Raw genomic sequence first — 25,274 nt, 5'->3', positions numbered from 1 at the left:
TGTATCAGGGGGATAGTAGTGAGTCCTTTCCAGAGAATCCGCTCCAGGTCATAGTGTTTGCCCTCTGTTGTCAGAGAGAGCACAGCTCCTCACTCACTAGGGGGAGGAAGTGCTAGCTGGACTCACAGAGTGTGAAAGAGAGAGAGAGAGAGAGAGAGAGAGAGAGAGAGAGAGAGATAGAGAACAAGAGAGGAGAGTCACGACTAAGTGTTGGATTTTGATATTGACCTCACTGCTGCAGTGTGTTTGATGGTTGTTTGATGGTAGTTGATGGATTAGTTGATGATTATTTCTGGTTGTTTATGGTGTATGCTTGAATGTTGCATTTGTGACAGTGGAAGTTGGTTACTTTATACAGTCGGAGTTGTGTGATTGATGTGTGTATGATGGTGATTTGGTGTGTGTGTGTTGATACGTGAGTTGTGTGTTGTATGTGAGGCGTGTGTGTTTGATGGTGCTGGGTAACTGGGCTGTTGGGGCTATGTATCGGCGGTCGCCCTGTCACAGAAGCAGGGCCCACTTTGACTTTAGCGAGGACGTCATCAAGGGACTCCATGCCTCCAGCCACACTCACAGGTCAGACCAATGTTATACTGTACCTCTCTGCCTTCCCATCTCTCTCTCTCTCTCTCTCTCTCTCTCTCTCTCTCTCTCTCTCTCTCTCTCTCTCTCTCTCTCTCTCTCTCTCTCTCTCTCTCTCTCTCTCTCTCTCTCTCTCTGTCTCTCTGTCTCTCTGTCTCTGCATCTCTCGTTCTCCCTCTCTCTCACATCATCTATCTGCCTTTCTGTCCTTCTCCCTGTCTCTCTCTCAGATCTTTCTCTCGTGGTTCTCTGCTATTCTCATGTACAGTTTAGTGTGTGATGTGTTGCCAGTGTGCTCATTTCATCTTTACAGATAGCATCCAGTGCTTGTTATGCTTGCTTTTCAGTTCTCACTCTCTCTTAGTCCCCCCTATATGTGCCTCTCCCTCTTGCTCTGCATGGACAGACCCCCCCCCCCCCCCCTGAATATCTTGTTCCCATGTTCAGTCTCTCTAGTTATATATCTGAAGGGGATTAGGAATATGAGTGTATGTGTGTGAGGGAGGGAATAATATAGCTTGAGGGTGTGGCATTTGGTTTGTTACACTGTTGTAGTGTGAGTCTATATAGTAGGCAGTTCTGGACTACTGGTCCATCCAGATTCAGCTGTGCTGCTGTTACCTAAAGCTCACCTACAGTACTGTCCCTGGTGTAATGCAATTTCCTTAATGTAGCCCGCTGATAACGCAACTAAACACTCCCTGCAGGATTGGTACTAGCGCTCCACTGTGCCTCGCAAATGTTTCGTGTCACCCTCCTTGTTTATCCAAGCGCATGACAGTTATTCTCTCCAACACCGCTTTGCAACTGCTCATGTTTATATCGTGCAAACACATCATGCTCTACAAAGCCAATATTGCTTATGCAGAGTTATTCCGTCTTGAGTGGATTTGCATTGCAGGGATACGCACATTACTCTTTCACGTGACTCTGACCAGGATAACATCCTCATCATGTTGAAATTGTAGATTGTTGTTGTGGGGAAGCAGAGAGAGGGGGCAGCAGGCATGACGCGCATGGGTCTAACCCAGCCAGTTCAGTAGCAGGCAGCCTTGGCTGAGACTGGTTCTGAGGTCCCTCAGGCCTCTGGCTGCAGATATCTATGGATGTAAGGCCACTGGGCTCCAGGGTAGTACAAGTTCAACCACAGCAGCAGCGTTGGGTTCTGGCTGCAGCTCTCATGGTTAGGGAGTTTCTCCATAGCCACAGCAGCAGTACTGGCCTGGGAGGCTCCAGCCAGACCAGACCCACGTTTTAAGAACTAAGGTTTCCTGTGGAAAGTACTGTACAGTCAGTCAGTGCATGTGGAAGTGGAAATAACCACACAGTCAGATGTATGTATGTATGTATGTATGTATTTGTGTGTGTGTGTGTGTGTGTGTGTGTCTGACACGTGACAGGGATAATTAGTAAATACTTGTGCTTGTCTGTTCATGTGAGAATGTCTGTGAGGAGTTTGTGTGTGTTGTGATACTGTGGTCTATCTGAGTTTGCTTTTGCATACATCCTGTAGGAAGCTGTGTGCTGGTGATGATGGCGATTATGACAACACAAGAGTGAACAACATAGTGGGAAGTGGTTGTTGAATTACTATCAGGAGACGAGGGAACAAATCCTGTTTCGGACAACCTAGAGAGGTTTTCCCTTCACACACGTACGCACGATTACGCACACTCAAGACTCACACAGAGAGAGAGAGAGAGAGAGAGCGAGAGAGAGAGAGAGAGAGAGAGAGGAGTGAAGGCTAACTCAGAGCAGAGTTTAACCTAGGGTAACTTGACTTTGTACACAGCCCATGGAATGAATGCCATTTAAAGCAAGTTCTGTTTAGTTACGCAGCCCAGCCATGGACCGCACTCTCTCGCCTTCTCTTTCTCCTGCTCTCCCACTTGCTCCCTGCTCCCTGCTCTCTCTCTCTCTCTCTCCTCTCTCTCTCTCTCTCTCTCTCTCTCTCTCTCTCTCTCATCTCCTCTCTCTCTCTCTTCTCTCTCTACTCTCCTCTCTCCTCTCTCTCTCTCTCTCTCTCTCTCTCTCTCTCTCTCTCTCTCTCTCTCTCTCTCTCTCTCTCTCTCTCTCTCTCTCTCTCCTCTCTCTCTCTCCTCTCTCTCTCTCTCTCTCTCTCTCTCTCTCTCTCTCTCTCTCTCTCTCTCTCGCTCTCTCTCTCTCTCTCACTCACTCTCCCAAAATCATGTGACATAGTGAATTATGATCTGACACGACTAACCATAAGTCTCTCACAATGAGGACGTCTGGAGGGGGAAAAAATATGCAAATAAGAATGCTTTGTTTGTTGTTGTTTATTCAAAAGTGTCCTCTTATTTGCATATCCTAGCATGACGGCTTTGCAACGTCATAGTTTCTGCATTCTAGATTCAGTTTGTTGGCCTCTTAAGTGTGCATTTGTAAATTCACTCTAGAAGTGTCAAAGTGCACTCTGGGCATTCGCTCATTCTGAGCGTTGTCATATTGTTTTGTTTGTTTGTAAATTGAGTGTTTCGCTCGCAGAGTGTTCAGAGTGTACACTGAACACTCTGGCCGAGAAGTACAGCTGACCCGAGCGTTCTGACCTCACGGCGGCAGCCAAGCACCCGAGCTAACAGGCTAACGTTGGCTAGCTCGCTAGCTACTTCCAGGCACAAATGAGAGAACATGTCGCTCTAAACATGTTACTCGCCCTAGCAGAGTAAAGATCTTGCTTAGTGATTCACTGTGTAACGGGCAACAATTTCATGGAGTTTTCCCAGCCGATGTTTACTTACACCTGTCATAACAACTGAGTTTAGGATGTCTGTAAACAATTTCTGGCGCTCTGGCACTCTCAAACCAGAGTGCTCTGAAATCGGAGTAATTGCCAGTGTGAAATTACTAAAACCGGATTTTCGTTCTTGAGCATTTTCAGTGTGCTGTCTTCAGATACGTCCACTTCATTTCAACTGAATATGTGTCTGTTCACTACACTGAATCTCTTATCGTGTCAAGGACTAGGCCTTTATTCTTTCATCATCAAGGGCATGTCCATCGAACGGCTGCAGAGCCATGGTAGTTGTATTGCAGTGTGTAGTCTCTATTCTCTGACTCTGTCACATGTGCAGAGTGTGGGCTGGACTGAGTTTGGGTACTGAACGCTGAATGTTCTTCCTTCCCACCACCAGAACCATGCAGGCCAGACTAGAGCTTTGGAAAAACACACTGATTAGGAATTCCGAGGAATTTTCCCTTTTTGCCTCCAATCCCAGAAAGTAGCCTGAAGGATGAGGCAAAGTTTACCACCAAAAAGAGTTGAGTGATGAAATGCAGTTACTACACCAGGAGTGATCGGTGCTTTTGTTGTCTCTGGCTTTTCCAAACACTCAACGTGTTGATCTGTGTATGTCTGCTGTGTGTGTGTGTGTGTGTGTGCATACTCCCATTTGCATGCTGTGTGCGTTTTGTCGTGTCTGACACCTCTGTGACTGCTTTCCTCTCTGTGTTATAAACTGCCGTCTCAGTCTGGCAGTGTAGACTGTGGTACCATGGAGACAGACGCGTCCTGTTTATCAATGCAGCTCTAGTAGTAATTCCACAACAGGAAGTCTCAGTAAATAGGCCTTCTCAATGATTCCCTCAGTGTTTTCTGACTCCATCTCACTGCACCTGGCTGAGAATGTGTACTAATTACTGCATGTGCGCATTTTTTTGTCTACATTACTGTCCACTGCTTTACTGGGAACATTTTTGATTTAAAATAATGTGTGTGTTGGTGGAATTTCTCTGCATATCATGATGACCCTTACGGAAAAATACACATGAATTTCACATGTAAACACGTGGAGTGTTCCAAAAACACTTTATATTATTTCTTATTTTTATTGCCCCATCCACCACCTCCCCTCTTCAGATTAGACATATCTTTTTTGTTTTTTACAGCTTTTCTACTACGTATACAGTACGTAGTAGACCAAGGAGCTGGCGGATAATAGGAGGCTTTTTACAGCAACAAGGATGAGGCTGCATGAGTTGGATTTACAGTACCAGTCAAAAGTTTGGACACACCTACTCATTACAGGGTTTTCCTTTATTTTTACTATTTTCTACATTGTAGAATAATAGTGAAGACATCAACACTATGAAATAACACATGGAATCTTGTAGTAACCAAAAACGTGTTAAACAAATCAAAATATATTTTATATTTGAGATTCTTCAAAGTAGCCACCCTTTGCCTTGATGACAGCTTTGCACACTCTTGGCATTCTCTCAACCAGCTTCATGAGGTAGTCACCTGGAATCCATTTCAATTAACAGGTGTGCCTTGTTAAAAGTTAATTTGTGGAATTTCTTTCCTTCTTAATGTGTTTGAGCCAATCAGCTGTGTTGTGACAAGGTAGGGGTGGTATACAGAAGATTTGTATTTGGTAAAAGACCAAGTCCAGATTATGGCAAGAACAGCTCAAATAAGCAAAGAGAAACGACAGTCCATCATTACTTTAAGACATGAAGGTCGGTCAATGCGGAATATTGCAAGAACTTTGAAAGTTTCTTCATGTGCAGTCGCAAAAAAACCATCGAGCTATGATGAAACTGGCTCTCATGAGGACCGCCACAGGAAAAGGAAGACCCAGAGTTACCTCTGCTGTAGAGGATAAGTTCATTAGAGTTACCAGCTTCAGAAATTGCAGCCCAAATAAATGCTTCACAGAGTTCAAGTAACATACACATCTCAACATCAACTCTTCAGAGGAGACTGTGTGAATCAGGCCTTCATGGTCGAATTGCTGCAAAGAAACCACTACTAAAGGACACCAATAAGAAGAAGAGACTTGCTTGGGCCAAGAATCACGAGCAACAGATATTAGACCGATGGAAATTTGTTCTTTGGTCTGATGAGTCCAAAGTTTAGGTTTTTGGTTCCAACCGCCGTGTCTTTGTGAGATGCAGAGTAGGTGAACGGTTGATCTCCACATGTGTGGTTCCCACCGTGAAGCATGGAGGAGGAGGTGTGATGGTGTGGGTGCTTTGCTGGTGACACTGTCAGTGATTTATTTAGAATTCAAGGCACACTTAACCAGCATGGCTACCATAGCATTCTGCAGCTATACGCCATCCCTTCTGGTTTGTGCTTAGTGGGACTATCTTTTGTTTTTCAACAGGACAGTGACCCAACACACCTTCAGGCTGTGTAAGGGCTATTTGACCAAGAAGGACAGTGTTGGAGTTCTGCATCAGATTACCTGGCCTCCAAAATCACCTGACCTCAACCCAATTGAGATGGTTTGGGATAAGTTGGACCGCAGAGTGAAGGAAAAGCAGCCATCAAGTGCTCAGCATATGTGGGAACTCCTTCAAGACTGTTGGAAAAGCATTCCAGGTGAAGCTGGTTGAGAGAATGCCAATAGTGTGCAAAGCTGTCATCAAGGCGAAAGGTGGCTATTTGAAGAATCTCAAATATACAATATATTTGATTTAGCACTTTTTTTGGGTTACTACATTATTCCATATGTGTTATTTCATAGTTTTGATGTCTTCACTATTATTCTACAATGTAGAAAATAGTAAAAAATAAAGGAAAACCCTGGAATGAGTAGGTGTGTCCAAACTTTTGACTGGTACTGTATATAGCATTCTGTTGGTGGCAAGATTTTTTTTAGAATCATTTAAATTGAAAAAGTGTTGAATCAAGTGTTGTTTTTATTATTAGTTCATAAACCATGTGCTCTAGAATCGGTACATCAAAAATGTCTTCCTATTTATTTTGCAGTTTCATTTTTGTCCTCAAATTAAAGTGGTATATTTTCCTATTTATGTCAATTCTTTTCAGCCAATTTGTATCTTTAATATATGGCAGACAAACAAGTTCCCTACCTTCTCCCTCCTCCACTTGCCGCCTCCGTTTTTGTGGTAACGCTGCAATCAGTTGGTTATAAGTTTGGATTGAGCAGACATTCCCATATATTTTCGATAGCTGCATATGTGACATAACTCCATCGTTTCTATTCATAATATCATTAATAAATATAATACACTTTTTTTTATTCCGTAAAGAATGTTTTTTTATTCATCAGTATATTTGAGTTTAATAATAATATTTGTTGTAATATTTGTTCTATCTTTTCTGGAGGATAGAACTGAAATTGTAACCAGCATTGTATGGTTTGTTAAAGAAAGGGCGATACTTTAAACAAAATTACATTTTCAATTAGTCGGAAATGAGAATTTGTAATCTGTATAAAGGGCGTGTTTGAACAAAGGATGAGCCTTAATTAATAATCCACTGGAGAACCATTTTGGGTTTAAGTATAACTTCTGTGTGAGTGAAGCTTTTAGTGAGAGGTTTAAAGCTTTAATATTTCATCATTCTATCCCCCCTAACTCATATTCATTATGTAAATAGGCACGTTTAACTTTGTGTGGTTTAGCATTCCAAATAAAATGAAACATTTTTTGCTCATATGATTTAAAAAAACGAGTTGTCTGGAGTAGGCAGCGCCATTAGTAAGTAAATAAACTGTGATAGAACCAAAGAGTTAATCAATGTGATTTTTACATAAATAGACAACTATTTACCTCTCCATGTTTGCAGAATCTAATTTTGCAAACTTTCGATTGAAATTGATTGTGGTAAGTTCATTTATATTTTGGGAGATAGGAATACCAAGTATGCCTACTTCACCATCCGCCCATTTTATTGGTACTACAAAGTAGCGTAGACACTGTGTTTTTTAACGACCCAATACGTAATATGGTACACTTGTCCTAATTAGGTTTTTATCCAGAGAGGCTAGAAAAGTGATCAAGATCTTCAATGAGACTGTGCAGGGGTCCAGATTGCGGACTTAAGACAAAACTAGAGTCTTCGGTATACATTGACACCTTTTTTTATCCTCTGGATTTCTAACCCATTGATGTTCTTGTTGGATTTCATTTTTATAGCTAGCATTTTAATGGCCATAATAAATAGAAAAAGCTCAAATACTTTCTGAGAAGTAACCATTATTTACTATTTTACACCAGAGGTTGCTGTACATAACTTTAACCTATTGTATAAGAGAATCGCCCAAATGAAAGTAATCCAGGTATTTATATTTAAATTATAGTCGTACTTTATCAAACGCCTTTTCAAAATCTGCTATGAAGACCAGGCCTGGTATCTTTGATGTTTCATGATGTTCAATTGTTTCAAGTAATTGTCGTATATTATCTCCAATATATCGTCCACGTAAAAAACCTGTCTGATCAGGATGAACAATATCTGGTAAAACCTTTTTCATTCTATGTACTATGCATTTCGCCAGGATTTTCGCATCACAACATTGAACATTTAAGAGGCCTCCAGTTTTTTAAATGGACTGGATCTTTATACATTTATACTTACCACCTGAGTCCTGTTTCAGAGTAATGACATCAGACCTTCTTGTTGAGTACCTGAAAGTCTACCATTTGAAAAAGAGTAATTAAAACATGCTAATAATGGATCTTTGAGTACATCAAAAAAAGGTCTGATATACCTCTACTGGTATACCGTCAAGCCCTGGTGGTTTTCCAGAATGAAAATATTTTATTGCTTCAAAAAGTTCCTCGTCTGTAAGTTGGCCTTCACACAGGTCTTTCTGTACATTTGTTAATTTTACATTATTATTATTATTAGGAAAGAAGTTAACATCATTCAGTGGAAATGGAGGAGACTCAAAAGAAAACATATGCTTAAAATATTTCGCTTCCTCTTTCAACATAGAATTTAGTGAATCATGGATGACTCCGATCATTTGTAACGAGTTTCCGTAGATTATTTCTGGTAGCATTTCTATGTTGAAGATTCAATGTAGTGCATTTAAAAAAGAAAATCCATCCAATTTGCTTTATTGATCTTCTTGAAGAAGTACCTCCCATTCTTTTTGTTTTTCCTCTAACCTATTTTGTGCCTTTATAGGACAGTTGTCATTACCATCTACCTGCGCTGTTACTTCCTCTATTTCCATTATTAGTCTAATCTCTTTTGACCTGAACCACGTTTGTTTTAATGAGTATAGTATTGAATGGACTCTAAAAGTATCCCATACAATAAGGGGATCTGCTGTACCTATGTTGTGCAGAAAAAAAGTAAATTGTGAATTATTTTGTCGTAGTTAGGAAACAAATTGTCATCCAATAGGCTTTGATTCCATTTCTAAGTAAATTCTGTAAGAGTTATATGGAGGCCAATTAGATGGTAGTCCAATCGCATTCGGTCTCCTATTAATACTTTTTAAAACTTTTGATGCCAGCAAAACCTTTGATGCGATCTTAGTTACTTCCTGAGACCAGGAAGTAACTAAGATGTCCAGCTTGATCAAAACACGTTTTATGTGATTACGTGATGTTATGTGAAGTTAATGTGATAACATGTGACATGTAAAGCAACATGGTTTAACATGAAACTACACATGTGAAAACGTGATCACATGTGAAGTGTTCCAAAAACACGTTTTCACATGACTTCACATGTGAAATCATGTGATTTTCCACATGTGAAATCATGTGGTTTATCTGTAAAGGGATGTCCATAGCCCTTCAGTCATTCCCCAATCCCCATGTTTCATGAGCTAAACAGACTTAACTTGACATTGCCCACTGTCTTTGCTCAGTGCTAGGGAAAGACATAACTGTCTTTCCTTCTCGTTTGCTCTCTCCTGGCACTCTCTCGATGTCATTTTCTTAGTCTCTCTTGTTACTGTCTTTCAGTCACTTCATGTCCCCGAATTATCTCCCTCCTACTTCTCACCTCTTGACTCTTCACTCACTTCCTGACTCTCTCTCTAATATTCTCACACTTGCTCCCTCTATATCGCTCCCGATTTCCATGGTATACCCCCCCCCCCATCAAGACTGTTGTTAAGGCGGGATGATTCATCTGCATCATGGGGGAAGGATGTACTGTATAAGTCACACAGAGGTTGTTGGGATCACTTCCTGGTTGTTTTTGCAGAACAGAGACAATACAGTACTTCATACTTACTGGAAGTTATGGTTTCTACTATACACCGTTTCTCCTCATCCTCACTTCTCTGAAATGAGAGCATAGGTTGAGCTATAATTATGGCCTGGAGTTTTTCCTGGTCAGGTCACATATTAAGCTAAAACTGTCAACTCCCCCTTTCACAGTCAGGTTGGCATCCATTTATACATTCCAGTGGCAATTGAACTGTTGTTCCCTACTCAGGCTCCCAGAGCTGATTTAACCATGGATGTTTCATGTTTCCGTCACATCCACGTCAATGTACTCCATGACCATTCTGAGCCTTTCAGCAGAGGCTCACACATCGGACTCTACCAATCATAGCCAGGCTTCCTGGTTGTGGTGTAATCCTGACCCCTTCATTCCTCAAAGCTCATAATTTAATCCCTGCAGTAAGGGATTTTGCTTTTGCTTGTGTATATCAGCCAATGTGTTTGATAAATAGTTCCTTTTTCTATCTCTCTAGTCAGAAAACAGGAATCTTTGGAGCTAGTGGGAATGATGGATTGAGGAAATGGTACAAAACGTTCTCTCTCTTTCTCTATCTTTTCCACTCTCTCTCGCTCTCTCTCTCTCTTCTGTGAAAGACTCTCCACACTTTGTTGTGTTCAGGCAGGCTTATGGCGCAGTCAGTCTGATGTCCATCTTGGACTGATATTTTGGGGTAATAGGGCAGGCTTAATTCTATATGTTCTCGCTTTGATTTAGAAAAGAGATGTACAGTGCCTTCGTAAAGTATACAGACCCCTTGACTTTTTACACATTTTGTTAGGTTACAGCCTTATTTTAAACTGTATTAAATAGTTTTTCCCCCTCATCAATCTACACACAATTCCCCATAATGACAAATCAATTTTTGCTAATTTATAAAAATGAAATAAAAACTGAAATATCACATTTACATACGTTTTCAGACCTTTTACTCAGTACTTTGTTGAAGTAACTTCAGCAGCGATTATAGCCTCGAGTCAGGTTGAATGGGGATCGTTGCTGCACAACTATTTTCAGGTCTCTCCAGAGATGTTTGATTGGGTTCAAGTCCGTGCTATGGCTGGGCCACTCAAAGACATTCAGAGACTTGTCCAGAAGCCACTCCTGCGTTGTCTTGGATGTGTGCTTGGGGTCATTGTCCTGTTGGAAGGTGAACCTTCGTCCCAGTCTGAGGTTCTGAGCGCTCTGGAGCAGATATTCATCTCTTTGTACTTTGCTCCGTTCATCTTTCCATTGATCCTCGTTCAAATATTTTTTATTGAACACACACAGGAATGGTGTATAGGAATGAAAGGCAGGTATACAATTTTTAACTAAACATAAAAGAGCAGACAGAAATAAAAAGATCCAGAGTTCTGGGTACAAAACAATTATTACAAAACAAGACATACAAAACAAGGACAGGTAGAAAGAAAGAGGGTGGGTGTAACCCCCCCTTATTCCCCCCCTTTATCCCTCCCCCCCTTTATCCCTTCCCCTTATACCCCTCCCCGCTGCTCGGGTGGCGGTGCCAGCACATGCTGCCCAGAGGTGGATTAAAATATTACAATGGAGAGTGCGTTAAAAAGTACAAATTCACAGCGCCGAATGGTCCAAGTAAGAGAGGAAAGGCTGCCAGATCTGATCAAATGTTAATAATTTATTGTTCAGAATATATCTAATCCTTTCTAAGTGTACAGTGTTTGCCAATTCGCTGAGCCATAATTTGGTAGTGGGCGCTTCCCTCTTTTTCCAGAACAACAAGATTAGTTTTTTTGCCGAAATGAGACTGTAAGAGATGAGTTGTTTTTGGGGGTTGGTTAGTCCGATTAGGGAATCAAACACTCCCAGGATTATCAGAAGCGGGTCTGGGTCAATTGAAGTCTCCAGAACTTCAGAGAGGATCCTAAAAATTCCACACCAGTAACCATGCAAGCTAGAGCATAGGGCAAAGCAGTGGAGAAGTGTACCCTGTTCAGCCTGACATTTATCACACAAAGGGGATGTATCAGTAAATATCCTATGCAGTTTGGTTTTGGAATAGTGTAATCTGTGTAATACCTTGAATTGTATGAGCCGATGTCTGGAGTTAATGGAGCAGGTGTGGATATACTCCAAGCTATCTTCCCAGTATCTTTCCATTGATCCTGACTAGTCTACCAGTCCCTGCCGCTGAAAAGCATCCACCCTGCATGATGCTGCAACCACCATGCTTCACCGTAGGGATGGTGCCAGTTATCCTCCAGACATGACGCTTGGCATTCCGGCCAAAGAGTTCAATCTTGGTTTCATCAGACCAGAGAATCTTGTTTCTCATGGTCTGAGAGTCCTTTAGGTGCCTTTTGGCAAACTCCAATTAGGCTGTCATGTGCATTTTACTGAGTAGTGGCTTCCATCTGGCCACTCTAGCATAAAGGCCTGATTGGTGGGGTGCTGCAGAGATGGTTGTCCTTCTGGAAGGTTCTCACATCTCCACAGAGAGCTCTGTCAGAGTGACCATCAGGTTCTTGGTCACCTCCCTGGCCAAGGCCCTTCTCCCCCGATTGCTCAGTTTGGTCAGGAGGCCAGCTCTAGAAAGAGTTTTAGTGGTTCCAAACTACTTTCATTTAAGAATGATGGAGGCCACTGTGTTCTTGTGGACCTTCAATGCTTCAGAAATGTTTTGGTACCCTTCCCAAGATCTGTGACTCAACGTAATCCTGTCTCGGAGCTATACGGACAATTCCTGTGACCTCGGGGCTTGGTTTTTGCTCTGACATGCACTGTCAACTGTGGGACCTTATATAGACAGGTGTGTGCCTTTCCAAATCATGTCCAATCTATTGAATTTACCACCGGTGGAGTTGTAGAAAAATCTCAAGGATGACCAATGGAAACAGGATGCACCTGAGCTCAATTTCGAGTCTCATAGCAAAGGTTCTGAATGCTTATGTAACTAAGGTATTTCAGTTTTTTACATGTAATAAATTTGCAAAGAATTCAAAAACCTGTTTTCACTTTGTTATTATGGGGTATGGTCACGATCGTCAATATGAATGGACCAAGGTGCAGCGTTGTAGGCGTACATTTTCCTTTAATAAATGAACACCGAACAACAAAAATACTACCAAACGAAACGTGAAGCTAATAATAGTGCTGACATGCAACTATCCATAGACAAGATCCCACAAAGCACAAAGGGGAAATGGCTGCATAAATATGATCCCCAATCAGAGACAACGATAAACAGCTGTCTCTGATTTAGAAGCATACCAGGCCAACATAGACACACAAACACCTAGATGACCCACCCTAGTCACACCACGACCCAACCAAAATAGAGAATAAAAAGCTCTCTGATTAGGGCGTGACAGGTATTGTGTGTAGATTGTAATCCATTTTTGAATATGGCTGTAACGTAAAAAAATGTGGAAAAAAGTCGAGGTTCTGAATACTTTCCGAAGGCTCTGTATCTAAGTAATTGTGAGCTGGGAGGGTCCTATACAATGTGCACATTACAGTGATGCTGTGGATAGGAAGGACATGCTTAGTGAAGGGGCCTGTGTAGTCTACATGTCATAGGACGTTGGCAAGCCTAGTGGCATAGGCTACAGTTGAATGGAGACATTTTCAGGATTTACACATGGGGAACATTTGTTAGCAGGGTCCAAAATGATTATATATATATTATTTCATGTATTTCATGCAATTATACGTCATTTACATGACATAAGGCATTCACTGAATCGTTTTTAACATCACGCAAATGACTGAAATGAGTGGATACTCTGACACAAATTGAGATCAATCTTTTATCGAATACAACTAGCGACTTTTTCCTTGTTTCAGAGATCTGTATATAATATATTGCATATATACAGTTGAAGTCAGAAGTTTACATACACCTTAGCTAAATACATTTAAACCCAGTTTTTCGCAATTCCTGACATTTAATCCTAGTAAAAATTCCCTGTCTTAGGTCAGTTAGGATCACCACTTTATTTTAAGAATGTGAATTGTCAGAATAGAGGTTGAGAGAATGATTTATTTCAGCTTTTATTTCTTTCGTCACATTCCCAGTGTGTCAGAAGTTTACATACACTCAATTAGTATTTGGTAGCATTGCCTTTAAATTGTTTAACTTGGGTCAAAGGTTTCGGGTTGCCTTCCACAGGCTTCCTACTATACGTTGGGTGAATTCTGGCCCATTCCTCCTGACAGAGCTGGTGTAACTGAGTCAGGTTTGTAGGCCTCCTTGCTCGCACACGCTTTTTCAGTTCTGCCCACAAATTTTCTATAGGATTGAGGTCAGGGCTTTGTGATGGCCACTCCAATACCTTGACTTTGTTGTCCTTAAGACATTTTGACACAACTTTGGAAGTATGCTTGGGGTCATTGTCCATTTAGAAGACCCATTTGTGACCAAGCTTCAACTTCCTGACTGATGTCTTGAGATGTTGCTTCAATATATCCACATAATTTTCCTCCCTCATGATGCCATCTATTTTGTGAAGTGTCCCAGACCCTCCTGCAGCAAAGCACCCCCACAACATGATGCTGCCACCCCTGTGCTTCACGGTTTGGATGGTGTTCTTCGGCTTGCAAGCCTCCCCCTTTTTCCTCCAAACATAATGATGGTCATTATGGCCAAACAGTTATATTTTTGTTTCATCAGACCAGAGGACATTTCTCCAAAAAGTACGATCTTTGTCCTCATGTGCAGTTGCAAACTGTAGTCTGGCTTTTTTATGGCGAGTTTGGAGCAGTGGCTTCTTCCTTGCTGAGTGGCCTTTCAGGTTAGGTCGATATAGGACTCGTTTTACTGTGGATATAGATACTTTTGTACCTGTTTCCTCCAGCATCTTCACAAGGTCCTGTTTTTCTGGGATTGATTTGCACTTTTCGCACCAAAGTACCTTCATCTCTAAGAGACAGAACACGTCTCCTTCCTGAGCGGTATGAAGGCTGCGTGGTCCCATGGTGTTTATACTTGCGTACTATTGTTTGTATAGATTAAGGTGGTACCTTCATGCGTTTGGAAATTGCTCCCAAGGATGAACCAGACTTGTGGAGGTCTACAATTTTTTTTCTCAGGTCTTGGCTGATTTCTTTTTATTTTCTTATGATGTCAAGCAAAGAGGCACTGAGTTTGAAGGTAGGCCTTATAATACATCCACAGGTACACCTCAAATTGACTCAAATTATGTCAATTAGTCTATTAGAAGCTTCTAAAGCCATGACATAATTTTCTGGATTTTCCCAAGCTGTTTAAAGGCACAGTTAACTTAGTGTATGTAAACTTCTGATCCACTGGAATTGTGATACAGTGAATTATAAGTGAAATAATCTGTCCATAAACAATTGTTGGGAAAATGACTTGTGTCATGCACAAAGTATATGTCCTAAGCGACTTGCCAAAACTAGAGTTTGTTAAAAACTTCTTAGGGCTGCAATCCCGTTAACGGGATCGATACGACAACAGCCAGTGAAAGTGCAGGGCGCCAAATTCAAACAACAAAAATCTCATAATTAAAATTCCTCAAGCATATATGTATTTCACACCATTTTAAAGATACACTTCTTGTTAATCCCACCACAGTGTCCGATTTCAAAAAGGCTTTACAGCGAAAGCACCACAAACGATTATGTTAGGTCACCGCAAAATAACAGAAAAACACAGCCATTTTTTCCAGCCAAAGACAGGAGTCACAAAAAGCAGAAATAGAGATAAAATGAATCACTAACCTTTGATGATCTTCATCAGATGACACTCATAGGACTTCATGTTACACAATACATATATGTTTTGTTTGATAAAGTTCATATTTATATCCAAAAACCTGTTCAGAAATGACTCGAAAATATCAGAAGAAATTGCAGAGAGCCACATCAAATAACAGAAATACTCATCATAAACTTTGATGAAAGATACATGTTTTACATAGAATTAAAGATACACTTGTTCTTAATGCAACCGCTGTGTCAGATTTCAAAAAACCTTTACGGCAAAAGCACAATATTCAATAATCTGAGAACAGCGTTCAGCCACAAAAGGAAGCCATACAGTTACCCGCCAAATTATGGATTTATAAATAGCATTATAAATCTTCACTTACCTTTGCTGATCTTCGTCGGAATGCACTCCCAGGACTCCCACTTCCACAAGAAATGTTTGTTTTGTTCGGTAATGTCCATCATTTATGTCCAAAAAGCTATCTTTGTTAGCGTGTTTGGTAAACAAATCCAAAGTCAGGAAGCGCGTTCACTAAAAGCAGACGAAATGTCAAAAAGTTCTGTATTAGTCAGTAGAAACATGTCAAACGATGTATTGAATCAATCTTTAGGATGTTTTTAACATAAATCTTCAATAAAGTTCCAACCATTGTCTTCAGAAGTGCGATGGAACAGAGCTCCCTCTCATGTAAACGTGGATGGTCAGGTCATGGTAGACCTTACTCATTCCCGTCTCCTTCGGCCCCACATCACAGTAGAAGCATCAGACAAGGTTCTACAGACTGTTGACATCTAGTGGAAGCCGTAGGAAGTGCAAACTGATCCATATCCCACTGTGTATTCGATAGGCGATGAGTTGAAAACCTACAAACCTCAGATTTCCCACTTCCTGGTTGGATTTTTTTCTCAGGTCTTTGCCTGCCATATGAGTTCTGTTATACTCACAGACATCATTCAAACAGTTTTAGAAACTTCCGAGTGTTTTCTAGCCAATACTAATAATTATATGCATATATTAGTAACTGGGACTAAGGAGCAGGCAGTTTACTCTGGGCACCTTTTCATCCAAGCTACTCAATACTGCCCCTGCAGCCACAAGAAGTTAACAAGAAATGTGTGGAGTGGTTGAAAAATGAGTTTTAATGACTCCAACCTAAGTGTATGTAAACTTCCGACTTCAACGGTATATTGCATCCTAATATTGTACAATCTGTGTCGCTTCATTGGCCTGGGCTATTGTTTGTTTGAATTCAAGACCATTTTTTATTAAAAGTATGAATTTCAGCAACCTGTGGAAGAGCCGCAATTCTATGGGACAAACATAGGTACAGGTAAGCGTTTTTAGAATTGGCGTTTTTACGAGTATCGACTGATGGTGACTCAATGTTTTTAGCTAATCGTGCGACCAGTTATCAATACTTAACTCTGCCTCGATATAAGAGAACAGAGTTAAGCGTTCCTCAGCTAGTGTAGGTGATCACATTGCCCCACACTGTCCAAACAGAGTTGACATTTTGCTTACTGTTTACTTAATAAGGGGGTAGTGGTAGTGAACCATGTGTTTCAGATGCCCTACAGTATAGTGCCAAAGCCTTAGCCTCAGTAACCTTATGTAATGCTTTCATAAGATTACTTATCACTAATACCGCAAACACTAGGCCCAGCACAGCCTGCTGTGTGTGTCCTGTTGTTTTTATCAGAGGTCAGCCCTGAGGTGTGTGTTTTGATCTTCTGTTAATTTCTGAGCGGTTGTTTTGGTCCCTGTACCGCGTCCGGGGAGAGGAAGTGTTACCCACTCTGTCAGTTTCGGTCATACAGTATAATTTCAAAGTTAAAGCGCTTGTCTTTTTGGAAATTGAGCTCCAATTTTACTGCTGGCAATGTCCTAAACATTACCCTGCCAGAGAGGACAGGCCTTCTGACACACACACGCGCACACATATTCACACATTACTGTGTCCTCCTTTCATCAGGCCCTATCCAGATCACATGCATCAGTGGTCCCAGGCTGGTTTCCTGAATCAGATGGTGTGTTTTAATTGTTTATCTTCTCTGTACTCTGATTGGCGATCTTTCATGCGTGTGTTTGTGAGAGTTTCAGAAGACCTCTGCCCTCCTCTCTGCTGAGCCTCCTGCAGCGAGGAGTAACAGAGGTCACCGCTCGTTTCCCCCTCTTCCCCGTCATCTCCCACTTGCTGCCTGGGAAAACCTTGAGACTTTTCAGAAGATATCTCTCCCGGGAATGTTTGTCAAGATCCCTCTCTCTTTTCCTCAAACTCCTACCAGTGTTGGAAAAAGTACTCAATTGTCATACTTGAGTAAAAGTAAAGATAAAGTAAAGATACATTAATATATAATTACTAGTATAAGTGAAAGTTACCAAGTAAATTCTACTTAAAAGTCTAAAAGTCTAAAAGTATTTGGTTTTAAATATACTTGTATCAAAAGTAGATCAATTGCAAAAGTAAAAGTATAAATAATTTCAAATGACTTCTATTAGGCAGTCCAAACGGCACAATTGTATTGTTTTTTTAGTTTACAGATAGTCAAGGGCACACTCCAACACTCAGACATAATTTACAAATTAAGCATGTGTGTTTAGTGAGTCTGCCAGATAAGAGGCAGTAGGGATGACATGGGATGTTCTCTTGATGAGTGTGAATTGAACCATTTTCCTGTCCTGTTAAACATTCAAAATGTAACGAGTACTTTTGGGTGTTCGGGGAATTGTATGGAGTAAAAAGTACATTATTTTCTTTAGGAATTTAGTGAAGTAAAAGTAAAAGTAGTCAAAAATATAAATAGTGAAGTAAAGATAACCCCAAAAACGACTTAAGTATTGCTATAAAATATTTTTACTTAGGTACTTTACACCACTGACCCCCTACCCTGATTGGAATAGCAACATCTATGTCAGAATTTCTTTTTTTCCCCCAGTTTGTATCAGTTAGGCCTATAGTTTCATGATGTGTCACTATCCTGTCCATGACTGATGAAACCAAAGATTGGCATTTCCTAAAAAAAAGTGTCAGTGTAATATAATCCTGATTTGTCATCCATGCGCGTGCTCTTTGTCATGGGTATGTTAGGCCATCTACGTATTGTAGTCTAGACTTTTGCCAAGACCTTGAAACTTTTAGATTTAGATCAACTTTTATTTCCCAAAGGAACATATTCATTTGTGGTGTCAGTGAGTTGCACATACAAGGACAGGCAGGCGCTCAGGCCTCTGTTCTGTACCTAGCCTGTAGGTGGAAAGTATTAAAGATAATAAATCCCATTTTTAGGAGACACTTTTATCCAAAGCAACTTGCAGGATCGAACCCACAACCCTTGGTGTTGCAAGCACCCTATTCTACCGACTGAGCCACAAAGGACCAGTAGAAAACATGTAGAAATTGTGTTACTAACATTGATGTCTCTGTGTTGTGTTGCAGCTTTGATGTGGAGAATGGCCCATCAGCCAGCTGCAGTCCGTTGGACCCTTCAGCGTCTCCCGGGTCTGGCCTGGTCCTACACACCAACTTCCCTGGACACAACCAGCGCAGAGAGTCCTTCCTCTACCGCTCGGACAGTGACTATGAACTCTCGCCCAAGTCCATGTCCCGAAACTCCTCCATCGCATCTGAACTGTAAGTCTTCACGCACGCACCACACATACATGTACACACACACATACAGATACACACACGCACACACACATACATGTACACACACACACACACACACACACACACACACACACACACACACACACACACACACACACACACACACACACACACACACACACACACACACACACACACACACACACACACCATGAAGTGATCTGGATATGTGTTCCATTGTGTTTGATCCATGTCCCCTGGTACAGAGGTACATCACATGACACCCGTTTCTATGGAAACTACTACCACTAATAGTGATGAGTGGAAAAAGTGCTCCAAAAGAGGCTAATTTGTAACCGAAATGACCAAGTATAGTGACAGATTCAGCTGATGATAGAAAGATCTTAAAGTCCCTATGACTCCAAACACAGAACAGTGGAAAGAAGTGGAAAGTCCTTTAACGAGGAACATCCAGTGTTTGACCTAACAACATTACATTCCAGTAGAACAAGTGTTACTTACTTACACATTACTTCCTCTGTTACCTAAGTGAATTCTGGGGATATTTAGTCACGTCAGAGTGTAACTGGTTCTTATTGCTTAACGTCTTTATGTGACGAAGTCCTATTTTGGCACTGATGTACCAATGGGCCTATCATGCAAAAGGCCATTTGAGCTCTGATCTGATTGTGATTTTTGGCTGTGGAGTCGGTCGGTTGCCTGTTTGGTCTCCATGGCTGAACTACAGGCACAGTTTAGGGAATCGGGACTCTCGTCACTCGCACAGACTTGGCCCAGTAACTAACTGACACATACCTTCATAATGACTACCTCCTTAGATGTGGTTGAAAGTAACATTCTTGCCCCTGGTGTTGAACCAATGGACTGATGGAGCCCATTCACGCTGATATGTGTTCACTGGTACAGTTCCAAATGCGTTCTTGATTATGTTTACGATGTGTCGCTGACGTGTTTTTTTGTTTGCGTTTACAGACACGGTGATGACTTGATAGTAACGCCATTTGCTCAGGTAATTATATTCTAATCCCACCACATCTGTCCTTTTTCCTCAATTCTGTACTGTAGCACAGCTACATTCAGCCCACTTTGAGAAAGCCAGCCCAGTGACTAGGTACTGTGCTGTATTCAAAATGGATGAATGTGTTCTCTTTCGCTCCAGGTCCTCGCAAGCCTTCGAAGTGTAAGAAACAACTTCACAGTCCTGACCAATGTCCAATGTGCTTCCAACAAGTAAGCTTCTGGCCTTATTGGTGATCTGACTGATTCGTTTAGACCACACTAACCACAATATCAACTGGTATATGTAAGGGATGATCAATGAGGGGCTATGCGTTCTATGGACAATAATGCAGGACGTGGTACTAACCTAGCAGCGTGGTTAGTACCACTCCCTTCCAGGGAGTTGCGTTATTTCCAGAGAACGCATAGAGTTGATTATCCCGCTTATCCCACTGCTATAAGTTAACACGTTTGCTACTAGACGTGTTCATTTGCCGGTAGATATGTGTTCAACATCCACTGAAGTAGCTAGCAAGTTTACCAGATAGCTACAGTAGTTGTAGAGGGTAAAAACAAACAGACTTGCTAGCTCCTTATTGACTCAAGACATTTCCAGCTTTTCATTTTTTTTATTCATTTGCAAATATTTCTAAAAACATAATTTCACATTGACATCATGGGGTATTGTGTGTAGGACAGTGACACAAAATCTCAGTTTAATCCATTTTAAATACAGGCTGTAACACAACAAAATGTGGATAAAGTCAAGGGGTGAATACTTTCTGAAGGGACTGTATTGTGGGGATATTGTTCCATATTAATGGATTGGAGAGTTTTGTTGATGTGGGTTGGTTTGATGACATCTGATTTAATGAATTCATTAATACAACTAAATCCATTAAAAGTGCAATCTGGGATTTGTACATCCATTTTTTGTACTTTTAAATGATTCATATGAAGCCATTGATTCTTAAAAAATGTAACTTAGAAATGCCTCATGACCAATGGTCTTACCCCATCAGAACTCAAAATACAAGCTTGTTTTTTTTCATTGTTTGTAAACAATGTAATTGTAAACAAACCCTGTATAGCTTCAACACCTGGTTAAAACTATCATTTTGATATAATGGATAGTCAGTCCTTGCATCTATGTATTTGGGAGTGGTTACATTTCTCCTGTCCCATTCCTCAGCTGTTTACCGAATAAAGACTGACTATCTCATAATTATGACTTACTATCTCATAATAACGACTTACTATCTCATACCTCCTAATCAGATTTCTTTATTTTGGTGGCAGGAACGGGCTTCCATAGATCTGGGGGAAATAACAATCAATCAATCAAATGTATTTATAAAGCTCTTTTCACATCTGCAGATGTCACAAAGTGCTTAAACAGAATCCTAGCACGAAACCCCAAACAGCAAGCAATGCAGATGTAGAAGCACTGTGGCTAGGAAAAACTCCTTAAAAAGGCAGGAGCCTAGGAAGAAACCTAGAGAGGCCAGTCCTCTTCTGGCTGTGTCGGGTGGAGATTATAAGAGTACATGGCCATTAAGGCCAGATTGTTCTTCAAGATGTTAAAACGTTCATAGATGACCAGCAGGGTAAAATAATAAATAACCAAAAAGAATGTACATGTGCTGTAGTTTGTATCTTCATCCACAAGAGGACAGTATCCAACTATTCAACCCAGCTGCTGGCAATTTTTGAAGACTGCTTGGTGTGAGATTTGCTATTGTGAATTTTATTGCCCCCTGGCACAACCCCTGGACAAGATTACATTTAAAGTATGCTAATTTAAAAAATATATATTATACTTTTTTAATATATATGTTTTTACACTTTATTTCAACAGTAAGGAAATTAGGTTGGACATAGGGATTGATCCCTTTTCTTAGGTGGGGAGTTATGTGGCATGCCGGGGAGTGTTACCACTACACCAATGCTTTGCACAGGAAATACGCATATTAGTGGTTGATGGCAGTAGGTAACCAAAGCATAGATTGCGGTCTTTCCTTGTCCATAGGCTGCTTCCAAGGTAAGGAAGCAAGCATGTACATTTGTAATTTGGGCGAACTATCTCTATAAAATAGGTCTGGAAGAAAATCCTGCTTGCTCTCCACAAGGGTTGGCCACCCCTCATGTATTCGGAGTTCCAATTGAGGATTTACCCTGGTGTTTTACCCAAAAGACTCAGACTTTTCTGTTTCCATCTACACAGACCGGCACCTGTGTCTCACTGGGCCATGGCTCTGGCAGACCTGCCCTGACTTGGAGCCAAGCCCCTCGGTACTTTTCAGCTCTAAATTTACATAACAATGGCTAACTGTGAACTTTAGCACCTCCTCACAAAGCAATTGTCTTGATTGATACAGATGTTGTTGATGATGCTCGCACCAAGTCTTTTGTGTCAGACTCCTGATGGAAACACAATTACACTACAGCTCACGTTAACCTAAAACACCGGGGACCAACTGGTGTGGGGTCTCGGTGGAAAAGAAACCAGAGTTTGCTCTGTGTTTGAAAATGTTCTTGTTCTAATGATTAATTTCTCCAATTCACCCAACCTTCAAGATAAATCTAATGATGTAAATCTTCAGGTAGTTGAGGCTTACTAGTTGAAGGTCCTTGCCATCATCTTACTCTACATAGACAAAATATGATGTGTTTATGAGTTGGGAGTCAACCTACCACCTTTGCCTAGCATGTGCACAGTACAGAAATGTCAAACCATGATATTTGATGCCTGAAGTATTTACTATCCAATGCTTATTTGTATGACTTATTCAACACTGTCCATGAATGGCTACAAACATACATAGCCTCATTTCAATTCATTTTCAAATACACACGTAGGCATATCAGATATGTAATAACAATAAGCTGCAATGTGGAGAATCATAGGTGGCTCATTTCAGCTAGTTTTATCTGGTTTTTGATACCATGTCTTGTTTTGAGTGGTTTTGACTGATACTAATATGTCTACAATTAGCTAGCTACAGTGCCATTTGAAAAGTATTCAGACCCTTTGACTTTTTCCACATTTTGTTACATTACAGCCTTATTCTAAAATGGATTAAATAAATAAAAATCCTCAGCAATCTACACACAATACCCCATAATAAAAAAGCAAAAACAGTTTTTTAGAATTTTAGCAAATCTATTAAAACATTTTTTTTTTTTTATACCTTATTTACATAAGTATTCAGACCTTTGCTATGAGACTTGAAATCTTGCTCAGGTGCATCCTGTTTCCATTGATCATCCTTCAGATGTTTCTACAACTGTGGTAAATTCTATTAATTAGACATGATTTGGAAAGGCACACACCTGTCTATGTAAGGTCCCACAGTTGACAGTGCATGTCAAAGCAAAAACCAAGCCTTGGTTTTTGGTCGAAGGAAGGAATCCTGGCTCGTAGAGCTACGAGACAGGATTGTGTCGAAGCACAGTTCTGGGGAAAGGTACCAAAACATTTCTGCAGCATTGAAGGTCCCCAAGAACACAGTGGGCTCCATCATTCTTAAATGAAAGAAGTTTGGAATCACCAAGACTCTTCCTAGATCTGGCCGCCCGGGCAAACTGAGCAAATGGGGGAGAAGGAGGTGACCAAGAACCCGATGGTCACTCTGACAGAGCTCTAGAATTCCTCTGTGGAGATGGGAGAACCTTCCAGAAGGACAACCATCTCTGCAGCACTCCACCAATTATGCCTTTATGGTAGAGTGGCCAAACAGAAGCCAATCCTCAGTAAAAGGCACATGACAGCCTGCTTAGAGTTCGCCAAAAGGCACCTAAAGACTCTCAGACCATGAGAAACAAGATTCTCTGGTCTGATGAAACCAAGTTTGAACTCTTTGGCCTGAATGCCAAGCATCACATCTGGAGGAAACCTGGCACCATCCCTATGGTGAAGTATGGTGGCAGCATCATGCTGTGGGGATGTTTTTCGACAGGGACTGTGAGACTAGTGAGGATTGAGGGAAAGATGAACGGCGCAAAGTAGAGAGAGATCCTCGTTGGAAGGTTCACCTTCCAACAGGACAACGACCCTAAGCACACAGCCAAGACAACACAGGAGTGGCTTCGGGACAAGTCTCTGAATGTCCTTGAGTGGCCAAGCCAGAGCCCGGACTTGAACCCGATCGAACATCTCTGAAGAGACCTGAAAATAGTTGTGCAGAAATGCTCCCCATCCAACCTGACAGAGCTTGACAGGATCTGCAGAGAAGAATGGGAGAAATTCCCTAAATACAGGTGTGCCAAGCTTGTAGCGTCATACCCAAGAAGACTGTTATCGCTAGCAAAGGTGCCTCAACAAAGTACTGAGTAAAGGGTCTGAATACTTATGTAAATGTAATAATTACGTTTTTAGTTTTTAATAAATTAGCAACAATTTCTCAAACTGTTTTTACTTTGTTATCCAAATCAAAAATTAAATCACATTTATTGGTTAAATACATGGTTAGCAGATGTTAATGCGAGTGTAGTGAAATGCTTGTGGTTTTAGTTCCGACAGTGCAGTAATATCAACAAGTAATTTAACAATTCCACAACAACTACCTAATACACAAAAATGTAAAGGAATGGAATAAGAATATGTACATATAAATATATGGATGAGCGATGGCCGAGCTGCAATAGGTGGTATAAAATACATATGCATATGAGATGAGTAATGTAAGTTATGTAAACATTATTAAAGTGGTATTATTTAAAGTGACTAGTGATCCATTTATTAAAGTGGCCAATGATGTCAGGTCTGTATGTAGGCAGCAGCCTCTCTGTGTTAGTGTTAACAGTCTGATGGCCTTGAGATAGAAGCTGTTTTTCAATCTCTCGGTCCCAGCTTTGATGCACCTGTACTGACCTCGCCTTCTGGATGATAGCGGGGTGAACAGGCAGTGTCTAGGGTGGTTGTTGTCCTTGATTATCTTTTTGGCCTTCCTGTGACATTGGGTGGTGTAGGTGTCCTGGAGGGCAGGCTGTTTGCCCCCGGTGATGCGTTGTGCAGACCGCACCACCCTCTGGAGAGCCCTGTGGTTGATGGCGGTGCAGTTGCCATACCAGGCGGTGATACAGTCTGACAGAATGCTCTCAATTGTGCATCTGTAAAAGTTTGTGACGGTTTTAGGTAACAAGCCACATTTCTTCAGCTTCCTGAGGTTGAAGAGGCACTGTTGCGCCTTCTTCACCACGCTGTCTGTGTGGGTGGACCATTTCAGTTTGTCTGTGATGTGTACGCCGAGGAACTTAAAACTGTCCACCTTCTCCGCTACTGTCCCGTCGATGTGGATAGGGGGGTGCTCCCTCTACTGTTTGTGGGCCCCAGTGTTGATGATCAGCGAAGTGGAGATGGCGTTTGCATCGTCTGTGGACATGTTTGGGTGGTATACAAACTGAAG

The 25,274-nt window shown here is 41.2% G+C and overlaps 1 protein-coding gene across 2 annotated transcripts in view; it reads left to right on the top strand.

The window, feature by feature from the left end:
- The window catches only part of LOC129855515 (cAMP-specific 3',5'-cyclic phosphodiesterase 4B-like), a 303,941-nt gene that overhangs the window by 214,687 nt on the left and 63,980 nt on the right, over positions 1 to 25,274 (top strand). Inside the window, exons 1-4 of one of the 2 annotated variants that reach the window (XM_055923264.1) lie at positions 155 to 576; positions 18,673 to 18,867; positions 19,840 to 19,876; positions 20,027 to 20,097. In XM_055923264.1, coding sequence (XP_055779239.1) covers positions 452 to 576; positions 18,673 to 18,867; positions 19,840 to 19,876; positions 20,027 to 20,097 — 428 coding nt within the window. In that variant the 5' untranslated portion in view covers positions 155 to 451. Of the gene's footprint in view, positions 1 to 154; positions 577 to 18,672; positions 18,868 to 19,839; positions 19,877 to 20,026; positions 20,098 to 25,274 lie in introns of those variants that run through there. The other variant, XM_055923263.1, reaches the window with a different exon arrangement.

This window comes from Salvelinus fontinalis, chromosome 5 (assembly GCF_029448725.1).
Source record: "Salvelinus fontinalis isolate EN_2023a chromosome 5, ASM2944872v1, whole genome shotgun sequence".
NCBI lineage: Eukaryota > Metazoa > Chordata > Actinopteri > Salmoniformes > Salmonidae > Salvelinus > Salvelinus fontinalis.
This window is presented reverse-complemented; position numbering and strand designations above follow the sequence as displayed.